The following is a 10,797-nucleotide window of genomic DNA, read 5'->3' on the forward strand; positions in this document are numbered from 1 at the left end:
TAAGAATAACTTGACCTCTTTGACAATGTGGTTCTGCTCAACAACAACCATGATGTTTTTGGAGATGCAAGGATTTTGCCCAACAGCAGCAATATGCTGATCTCAGTAGTTAAATAATTTATAACCATAAACATACTCTAATTTATTCAACTTAAAGAAGTTAACGCACAAAAAGTGGACATATGCGTCACTGATAAGATCCGCTAGGGGGCAGCAAAAAAGCAGGCACCACCGGTATCTGCATGTGCGTCGAACACGAAGAAGAAAACTTGAACTACTCGAGAACGATTGGATGAACTTTTTGAAAACTGTTGTTGTTTTTTACGAGGTTGTTTTAAAAATATTTTCCTCTTTTTGGGGGGTTGTGGCTTTTTAAATAAGACGTGACAACGGTGAATTGTTGTAAGGAGAAATATTGAGGGAGTTCGCCCTTTGACGTTAGCATGTTAGCTGTTAGCCGAGAGTCTCTGCAGCACCCTGCTGTAAACTTCACCGCCGGTGGACAAAATGTCTGTTCGACGAGCTCTGGTGGACTGTACCGTGCTGTCGTTACAAGATCCTTGTGTGTTTTATCCGTGCTGCAAGAACTGCTTCTGCAGAATGGATGTGGAGCCACGTAACACGACGAGGTAGGAGACTCAAAACAAACACTAACCATGTTTTGCTCTTGAGAGGAGTCAGTTTCCATAATTCTAAAATGTCCCTCTGTTTTTTTTTTTTTTTTTAAGATCCAGATGTTCCAGGTGTGCCTACAATTGTGATAGGTATCATCTGGAGTACAGATATCGTCTTTCAGTGTTGGTGACCAGGGACACAAGTATATTTGGAGTCACTGTGTTTGGCAGCTGTCTGAACCCATTCTTTGGCATCCCCGCAACTCAATTTCAAAGGTGAGAAGACGACTTTCAGACTGTGGTAGAAAAATATGATGATCTGTGGGCCTCATTCAGGCAATATTTGGAGCTTCATTTTAACATTCTCAATTGCTGTACAAGTAAGTGTATTGGATAGTCTGGCATTCATTTGTGAATTGACAGAGTGTTGGAGAACTCAGATGGACCGTCTGAGGCATCAACCGGATCCAAACTGCTTGCCAGGGCTGTCGAGGACTGTTTTATTGGCAGACATCTTGTCTTTGGGATAAAAGTGAGTTTGAAGCCTTGTATTAAATCATGTAATTGTGATATGTTTCTGACACTGCTTCTCTGTGCTTTGCAGGTGACAGATTCACAAAGTTGCCCGTGGTTAGGAGATCATAATCCAGGTGCTTCTGGTAGCAAGGACATGCCCCAGTTTACTGCCACTCAGCTGATTTTTCCAAAAGTTGCAGGCTTGGAAGGGCACTCTGTCCTCAGGTGCTATCAGTGCCTCCTTCGGAAAGCAGAAGAACATCAGAGGGAATCTGTTGATTCCAACAAGTCCTACGGGATCATGACCACATTGCCACGACGGATTCCTCAAGATTCTCCTGCCAGCAGCTTCAATGACGTCACTCTATCCCGTCTTTTTTCCCACTCCCTGCATAGGTAATGCATCACCCATGCTTGTTCTTATTAGAGGTGAGCTGGAGTTTTTGAGTGGCCCTATGTCAAATTCTGCTGAAAAGCAATTTGCTGGTAACAACCCCCTTGCCACGTAGCGCAAGATCATCTTTAATATGCCATGTGCGCTAAACCTCCACACTTAATTTAATCTCAGAGATGAATTTTACATAATTCTTGATAATGTAAAAGTTTGGTGGGCTGGATTGCTTTGCTCACCCCTGGTGAATCTGCTCTCTGACCAGAACGTTAGGTACGGTCTCATGAGACTTCATCATTTGCTCGAATGCCCTTGAAACCGCTCGAAACTCACAGTGCATAACGACATTCTCTCTCCCGCCGCTCTTTGACACTGATTTGCATGAGTGCCTCATGCAAATCTAAACGTCAATCCAGTCACATTTGTTCTCCCTCGCAGGTCACAGCACCACGACGGCATCCTCACTCCCACGCCGCCATGGCAACAATCCCTGGGACTTGTTACTTCATCTGCCGAGCAGGAGGAAGAAGAGAAAGACTGCTGCACATCAGATATCAACCAATCAACTGCCAAAGAGCAATGTACTTTTTTTGACACACCGCCGTTTTCTCTCTGCTCACCAGCCAGAAATATTATCGACTCCTCCTTGAAGCTTTTGACCCCCGCTATCCCTCCACGCATGAATTATCCTCTGGTCTCCGAATGTCAGGCCTCCAGGCAGCCGGAAGATTCACTTTCGTCTCGTTCGCTGGTGTGGGAAGATTTGCCTTTTTCTGAGAGTCTGACAGCGTTTTTGAATGAGCAAGATAAATATTTTGACTCAACAAAAGACAACAACCTGCTTAATGAATCTATTTCTGCTTGTACCAATACCACAAAAGAGCCAGGAAGGAAGTCCCAGATTTTAACAGACATCGCTAACACTAAAGCGCTCAACGAAGAAAGTGAAGGTGTCTACAATTGTTCTCTGGACCTCTTTGGTTTAAGCTCAGTAGACCCATGCGAGGAAACCGTGCAGCCGCCAAGAAGTCAAAAGCGCGTCATAAGAGCCACTGATGCTCATAAAACACCTTCTCGAGACATAACACACTGGGATCATTCTTTATGTCTTGCCTTTATTCCATCTTCTCAGTCTACTCCCAATGTTAGAATTTGCCCATCCTCCTCTTCCCCACATCCATTGTCATCCCAGAGACTTAAAAACATCTCAAAAAGACGATTCAAGAAGCATCGTCTCGCAATCCAGGGAGGGATTCGGAACGGAAAGCCGGCAAGTGAATGTGACACGCCTCGGAGATGGTCAGAGGACGACTTTGTTATTGTCCCTCCCACTCCTGCGAAACTCAAGGTGGAAAATGATTGCTCTCAGGAAGAAATGCCATCGCGTTTGGTGGTAACAAAGCAGTGTGATGCAGCAGGTTTTGGTGGAATCGCACAATTGGACCACACAATCAAAGAAATGCCAGCTAATGGTTCCCTGTTTAAAGACGAAGCCTATGATTGGTCCAGAGATCTGTTCTCGGACTCTGTATGAAAACCTCTGTCCCCTCTTCCATTTAATTAAATGATAGGGTCACAAGCAAAACACACATAAAGGCCAGGGACAGCGGTGAGGAACAATCAAGTATGTTAGAATGGAACCTTTGTTGATGTCCTCATGTATGTCATGTCATATTGACTGTCGGTGTATATTGTTACGAGCTTTCCTGCATATGACATGCATGCCTGGGTGAGAGCAACAAGCTCAGCCGCCTGGGCAGACATGTTTGGTGCCAGTTGACCAGCCGCAACAATATCAGTAGTTGTAGTGACAAAAACTAACACGAACCAATCCATCCAGCTTCTATATCGCTTGACCTCATCTTTGTGGGCATACACACGGAAAGGAGATTGAAACTCCCAACCTCGGAAGGGCAAGGCAGACGTGATGGGTGTCTTAATTTATATGCACACTGCACTTTTTATCCTATCCAGCTCAGACATGTTTAAGGGAGTGAAACTGCTGTGTGTGCGTGCGCGTGCGTGAGAATGATCACATGCTTCATAATAACTTTATGACAATATTGTGTAATTCTTCTTTTGTAATTCTTTTTAGTAGATTTTACAACCTGTATGATTGTAATTTAACAAAGATTAAATAAATGTATAACAACATATTGGTGCTGTATTTTAACTAGAAATTATTGCTGTCATGTAACTTTAAAAAAAAGAAAGAGCTGAGGAATGGACTATCAACCTTATGACGTCTGACATTGGATTCGTCGGAAATAAAATTCAAGGTTTCTTGCGGGCGGGCGCTCCTTTAGTCGTCATGACAGGCAAATTATTGGCTAGTTAAGTCACGTGACAAGCTACCGATTGCGGAAGTTGCGGTATAGCTCGCAACTGCTATACTCAGGCGACATTTACGAGGATACGACGCTCACAAATGACCACAAAAGTCTTGGTTCCCAATGTTGTGAGAAATCCATAGTCGGCGAGATGCATAAAGTCGCCGTATTTGTTATCTTTTCAGTTACCCTTCTCACGTCGCAGGTAAGTGTTAACGAGGGAACAAAGTGGAAACGAATTGTGTCATCAAAACAGGGCAGTGATTGAAGGCTTTGTATAATGTAGCGTTAAGGTAGACGCGTTTAAATAACTCTTTACGACATTTATGATAAGCTATAGATTATTTGAGACGGTGGCTTTATTCTTTCGCCTTTCTGTCAAGCAGGGTAAGGAATTTGTTACCCAAAACCACATACAAGTTCTGGTTTTTCTTCCTTTGACCTTAACTGCGCATGCGTCAGCACACATTGAAAATTGAACTAATATTGTGGTAGAATGGGCGAAACGATATTTGTAGGATTGTCGTTTTATTACAAAATGAACGTGTGACAAATTACTCATGTACATAGTTGAACTTTAGGCAGTTTCATAACTCTTTGACCAGGGAGATTCTCGGCAAACTAAATCAAATAAGTAAGCATACCATCGAAAGCTGTTATTATTGAGGTCAACGTTGTAGTTATGATTGCGGGTAATTTCGGTCAAACCACAAAAATGTCTAATCGCAAGGATAAAGGTACAAGTGCGGCCAAGATCTCAGTTGGCTCTGAAGACATCCCTTTTGTGAAAACGGGCAGATTTAAGGACATTAAAAAGCGAAATAGCAAAATAGTGGTCATCATCATTATTCAAAAAGCTGTTTTTTTTTCTGTAAGATGTTGTCATTTGTAAAATGTAATTTAACCTTTTATTGACTACTTTGTATATTAATGATAGTTTGAAACTGAGACTCGTTTTGCTTCCTCCAACAGGTAAACTGCCAAGAGGCCATCCTGCACATTTCAAATGGAGGGACACAACAGGAATTCTGCATCCTTTACAATCAGTCATGGACCCCCTTACCCGAAAGCCTTAATGCTGCTGTAAGCCTCTCACTTTTAAACTCTCCAAAAAAACTAACAGCTTCATTTGTTCTGCACTTTCTATTTAAATAAATCTAAGGGTGGAGGGAAAAACAAAATGTAAATTTGGCCTGTGACTAGTCCATAGTGGCTCATGCTGTCACCTTAACCCTGACCCTTAAGGCCATTAGTGAAGCAAAATATGATACTCACCTGTCAGTATGATGCCCTGCGATTTGAAAAACTGTAAGAGCAATAATAACATTTTTGTCATCCAGATACCGTATTCGCTTGTGAACATGACATCCACGGTGCTGTGTGATTCCTCGGGAGTCAGTCCAGAGGTGGTAAAGGGAAAAGCCTTGGTGGTGATGAGGGGGGACTGTCCTTTCAGCCAGAAGGCTCTGGTTGCCCAGGCCCTCGGTGCTACGACATTGCTCATCGCAAGCAACACAACTCTGGTAGGAAGGACGTTTGTTGCATCAATTTGTCCATGTTTAGCCTGCATGGAACACAAAGTTGGCACAAGGCCAAGCATTTGGATTCAGTGTGTTCTGATCAACTTGTCTTATCAGGTGTCTCCATCAGCTAATGGCTCAGAGTATCTAAAGGTCCAAATTCCCTTGGCCCTCATGAGATACAGGGACTTAATGGAAGCACAACGGGTCAGTCCTACTTGTCCTTAAATTTACTTTCAGCCTTCAGTTTTTAAAAATATTTTGCTGTTCCTTGTGAGTCACTAAAAAGTTGACTGTTGTTAAATGTCACATTTCAATCAGGTTTTCGGCGATGGCATGCAGGCAAGGCTTTTTGCGCCACGCTCCTCGAAGATCGACGCCAGCATTGGCGTCATGCTGCTGATCTCCATCGCTACTGTTGCCTTAGGTGGCTACTGGAGCGGAGCCTCTGAGAGGTCAGAGTTGACTGCAAGATCAGCAGTTTTGTTTTGTTCCCTCTGTCCGTGGAGCTCAGTACCAAATGGTACCGTCCCCCGAATCAGTGGGACTTGATGGGAATCCAATAATAATAATAATATTGTGTTTGTGGCAGCGAGCGTTTCAGTTCGGGTGAGGGAGGAGGAAATGGAGAGAGCAAAGTAGATAGCGCAGACCTTCCCCTCTACTCCCCTCTGAAAGTGTTTATCTTGGTCGGCCTCATGTGCGGCATGCTGATCCTCATGTATTACTTCTACAATATTCTAGGTATGATGGTGCAATGCGAAAAGGATCAATTCCAACTGGAAAAGTTGCAACTACTTTGACAGACATTTCTTTTCCCTCAGTTTACGTCATCATCGCCATATTCTGTGTTGCGTCTTCCTCTGCGCTCTTCAGTTGCATTGACGCACTGCTGGAGAAATTGGGCTGCGCCCACGGGAGGTAATTAGCAGATGTTTACCCAGCCTTTGCGGTAAAAAAAAAAAAAGTCATGAAAGGTTTCCTTTGTTTTTATATCCTGTTTGCTTTTTCAGATTCACCATTCTGAAAACCACCTTTTCAGTGAGGGCTCTTATTTTGGCCAGCATGTGCATAAGCATCTCTGTGGTCTGGGGAGTCTACAGAAATGAAGACAGGTACGAGCGAGCATGCAAACAAGCGAGCAGCTACTCAACTTATGATTTCAAAGTCATTTGCAACAAATCTAAATCATTTTCAAAAGAGCTTAACCACAGTTTTTTGTGACTTTAGATATAAATCCTGATGGAAGTCCTAATTGTAGAATTTAAAGATATTCTGATTCAGAGGTTCCACTGTACCATTTTAGTTTATTAAAAAAAAAAAAAAAACTCAAATAATGTGTGTTCAAACCACATTTGTAGGTGGATCTGGATCTTGCAGGATCTCCTGGGTGTTGTTTTCTGCCTCAACTTCATAAGGACCATCTCATTGTCCAGTTTTAAGGTAGAACGTTGCCGTGTTATTTTTTGGCACAAAGATGACACCAAAGCAAATAATTTTATATTAGACAGTGATCTTAACAACAACAAATTATGTTTTTGAACCCAGATTTTGTATTGTGTGTATTTATCCTGAAAAAAAACAAACAATTCTTTTGCTGACAGATTTGCGTGATTCTCCTGAGCCTTCTGCTTGTTTACGATGTCTTCTTTGTTTTCATCACGCCATTCTTCACCAAGGTATCACATGCCCGTTATGCAAATTTGGAAGAGAAACATGATCACAGCACGTCTGCTTGGCATTTTTTCACAGGATGGCGTGAGCATTATGGTGCAGGTGGCTTTGGGTCCGGGCGCATCAGGAGAGAAGGTAAAGAAAGCTGCTGTGCATTTGCTTAGCTTTTCGCAAAAATTGTGAAGTTGAAATGTGAACATTTTGAATAAGCAGATTATTTTTGCCATTTTGACTAAAACCACTCTGAGGAAGAGCACTATGCTAAAATTGTACTTGCTAACAGCTTTGGCTCACAGGCACCAACCTAATCTTTGTGTCCATGTGTGGCTTGATTAACATCTTTCCTGTCTGTTCGTAACTGTGCGCTGGGTTTTGCTGGTCACAGACACAAGGTAACATTGTGGAGGTGCCGGCCGAGCCCCAGACTCCCTCTGAGACAGTAAGACTGGCTTTCTCTCCATCTCTGCACTAAATGTGTTTTTGCTGTGCAATGTGCGCAGTTGATTGATGATATTTTCTTTCCCCTCAACTTGTTTTAAGACCCTCAACACACATCCTACACATGAATGCAGTTCACTCTCAAACACGTTTCTGCGTTTTATTTAATTTCACACTTGATGAGTGTGCAGCCACTCCATCGCACTAACTATGTGTATACAATGTGGAACATTTCTCCATAAACCCCCTTTAATATTGGTTAAAGAAGCCATTGTGAAGTGTGGATCAACTTCTTCCATACATTGAGCTATATCGCATCTTATCTATTTATAGCTTCCAGTTGTGATGCGTGTCCCGCGGTTCTCAGCCTGGGCTCAGAACTTATGTCATATGCAGTTCTCTGTTCTGGGTTATGGAGATATCATTGTGCCAGGTGAGTGTACCCATTTTCACCTCAGATCAGAATTTGATGTGCATGCTACATTATTTAAGATGGTCAAGATACAAAAAAATGGATCAAGAATAGCTTGTTGTGGCTTCTTTTGGTACATCAGGTCTTTTGGTGGCTTATTGCAGCAGGTTTGACGTTTGGATCAACAGCACCAGGAAGGTCTACTTCCTCAGCTCTTGCATAGGTATGTCAAAATAACCTGTGTGTTTCAAGCCTTCCACACATTACACTGCTGTGCAATAATTGAGTAGCTTATCTGTTTCGACGTGGTTTGTTCCTCGTCGTTTGTAATCTCGCGGTCCCTTTTTATTTGTAGCCTATCTTCTGGGGATGTTAACAACATTCACCGTGATGCTGCTGTCAGGGATGGGCCAGCCGGCCCTGCTCTACCTTGTGCCCTTCACCCTGATAACCGCTGCAACGGTGGCGGGCTGCAAAGGACAAATGAAGCAATTCTGGGCCGGGACGTCCTATGAGGTGAGCAGAGAGATGGTTCTTCATTCGTCAACATTGATAATGTGATTTGTTTATTTATTGCGCTGTGTAGTCACAGTTTATTACTAGCAGTTTATTCAGTGGCGATGTCATAAAAGATTTGAAAAGTGCTTGTGTGTACCAGGCTCGATTGTGTGAGAGATTGAGAGGAACTGTGGATATGAGAGACTTTGACTGTGCACACGTGTGTGAAAGCAAGAGACTGTTTAATTGTAGGTTTCCCTTTGCTGATCGAAGATCGCATTGTGACCTGACTTTGTCTTCAGCAGGTGTTGGAATCCTCACAGGAACCTTTGTTGCCAGGTGTGCTTCCCTTATCCCACCTAACAGCAATTCTTTCATGTCATGCCATCTTTTTATAACCCCTTTTCATTTTCTTTTAACATTTTAATTCATTTTTTTCCCACCATAGTAATCTAGAAAAGCTTAAAGCAACACAAGGCGATGATTGTACAATTTTCCCTAATGAGCTCAGTTTATGTAGTTTTAATCAGGAAATTGGAAAAAAACCCTAATTTTTATGTTAGCAATTCATTTTGGAGACGCGATCTCCCAAAGTGGGTGTGCCAATTTGTCGTAAATCTCATCCCCAATAAGCCCTTAAATCATGACACATTATTTTCGTGGTGCCAATGTTCGTACTGACATAATTTTTACATATCAAGTGCCAATGTCCACTCTAGTGTCCCTTTAACAATGACGCTTCTGACATTAATTCACCACTAGGTGGCTCTAGCCATCCGTCTAATTTCTATAGAACTTGTGTTCATAAGGGTCAAGGGTGAGTGAACTTGGAGGCTATCACAGCAGGTTTAGGGCAAGAAGCTTGGGACACCTTGGACTGGTCGCCAGACAATAACAATCACACACAGTCTGTGTAGCCAAACAAGCATTCACACTTATTAATCCTATGGTCAAGTTGGTGTTCCCTTAACCTAACATGCATGTCATTGGCATGTGGGAGGAAACAGTGCAAGCTCTGCAAAAACCTTTTGTGATTCTAACCCAGGACCTCTCGGGTATAAGTGTTCCAGCCTGGTTGATTTTCCTTTCCATTTAAATGTTAATGAAGTTTTCTGAAGCAAATTAGATTTTTGAAACAACACAAATATGTAAATTTTTATACATTGTGTGTATTTTACCATTGGTATAATGCCCGCAGGCTTTTGTCCCTCACGTTTTCACACTTTATGCTGTTTAACATTCCTCCGCATGCTCTAACATGCTGTCAACCTGGCTTGATTAGTTGGGGCATGTATTGATGGATGTGTTGTTTGTCGCTCTTGCCCTCTCGTTGTTTTATGAAATCCAAAACAAAATGGATTTGAACGTTTCTGGTCTTTTTACAGAGGCAAGAACTGACTACCCCATAGAAGCAGAACCATGCTGACCTTCAAGCCAACTATTGGAATTTCTTTTTGTTTGTATATTTTACTATGTAATTGACAGTAAGGGCCAATGATGAACCAATAGATTCAGATCAATATGGATCATTTTTGACTGCTTTGCAGAGTAGAGAGTGTGTAGGTTATTTTGTAGTGTTGGAAAGGCCTTTTCAGTGCCTGTTTTGAAGGTATCAGGAAAAAAAAAACACATCTTTGCCTACAACCTGCCTTGGCAATGACTAAACACATGATAGAAAACACTATATTTAGCGTAACGTGTTTCATAACATGTGGGCAAGGCGAGTAAAATAATTGTTCTATGTGGGGTCTCAATTTTAAAAATGTTTTGTGTGAACCAGGTTTGAGGTGTTTTTATAATGTGATGTTTGTTGCCTTATATTAAATTAACAAGAATGTTGTAATGTGTTTTATTGTGAATGTCTTCCATACAACATAACTCTAAACTTCTCTTTGGGGAAAAATTTGTCCTCTCAGGAAGTCATGGAAAAGATGCTGTCATGAAACCTAAATTAACTGCAAACAGCTCATAAAATAACATGGTAGTATTTATAACTCGTACAGTCATTAGGTCGCAGGTAATACCACGGTTTACCTGTTTTCTGTCTTAGCTGTGATTGGTCATTACTGCGCAACGATGACGTCATTTTCAGTCGACAGCAAGTAGCAAAATGAATTGGATAAATACAAGTGGATTTTACTACTCAATGTCACCATAAAAATATTATTCTATATGCAATGTTTAGGGTAGTGGGGGCACATATAACATTGTAATAACTAGCCTTTTCAAAGAGATATTTCAATTTAAGATATTTGTCGTTTTTTTCTTGTAAGTTACCTATTTTCCCCCTTCAAAACCACACTTGGGTTGTGGGAAGGCCAGTATGATGTGAAGTAAAACAAAGGCACATGTGGTCGGAGGCTCCTCCCCGGCCATGTGACAACTGAAAGCTGGGCTGGCTGAT

The 10,797-nt window shown here is 42.0% G+C and overlaps 2 protein-coding genes across 5 annotated transcripts; both read left to right on the top strand.

The window, feature by feature from the left end:
* The first annotated feature begins 226 nt into the window (after positions 1 to 226).
* ddias (DNA damage-induced apoptosis suppressor) lies at positions 227 to 3,675 on the top strand. The gene is made up of 5 exons (XM_049718702.2): positions 227 to 629; positions 729 to 890; positions 1,038 to 1,146; positions 1,219 to 1,526; positions 1,960 to 3,675. Exons 1-5 carry the CDS (start codon positions 508 to 510, stop codon positions 3,053 to 3,055), a joined length of 1,797 nt encoding a protein of 598 aa, XP_049574659.1. The 5' UTR covers positions 227 to 507; the 3' UTR covers positions 3,056 to 3,675.
* Positions 3,676 to 3,859: 184 nt separating this feature from the next.
* Positions 3,860 to 10,232, top strand: zgc:123258 (uncharacterized protein LOC641502 homolog). Of its 4 annotated transcripts, none has more exons than XR_007480757.1 (17): positions 3,860 to 4,056; positions 4,824 to 4,934; positions 5,192 to 5,374; positions 5,489 to 5,578; positions 5,693 to 5,826; positions 5,964 to 6,115; positions 6,196 to 6,292; positions 6,385 to 6,486; positions 6,733 to 6,814; positions 6,976 to 7,050; positions 7,124 to 7,180; positions 7,431 to 7,484; positions 7,817 to 7,916; positions 8,038 to 8,118; positions 8,251 to 8,411; positions 8,646 to 8,732; positions 9,779 to 10,232. XR_007480757.1 is itself a non-coding variant. In XM_049718704.1 (17 exons), the coding sequence occupies exons 1-17, from the start codon at positions 4,003 to 4,005 to the stop codon at positions 9,817 to 9,819; spliced, it is 1,611 nt and encodes a 536-aa protein (XP_049574661.1). In that variant the 5' UTR covers positions 3,860 to 4,002; the 3' UTR covers positions 9,820 to 10,232. The 4 variants fall into 4 exon arrangements, 3 of the variants coding, with proteins under 3 accessions (XP_049574661.1, XP_049574662.1, XP_049574663.1); XM_049718704.1 differs by having other exon boundaries at positions 8,696 to 8,732; XM_049718705.1 differs by having other exon boundaries at positions 8,699 to 8,732.
* The last annotated feature ends 565 nt before the right edge of the window (positions 10,233 to 10,797 follow it).

This window comes from Syngnathus scovelli, chromosome 4 (assembly GCF_024217435.2).
Source record: "Syngnathus scovelli strain Florida chromosome 4, RoL_Ssco_1.2, whole genome shotgun sequence".
Taxonomy (NCBI): Eukaryota; Metazoa; Chordata; class Actinopteri; order Syngnathiformes; family Syngnathidae; genus Syngnathus; species Syngnathus scovelli.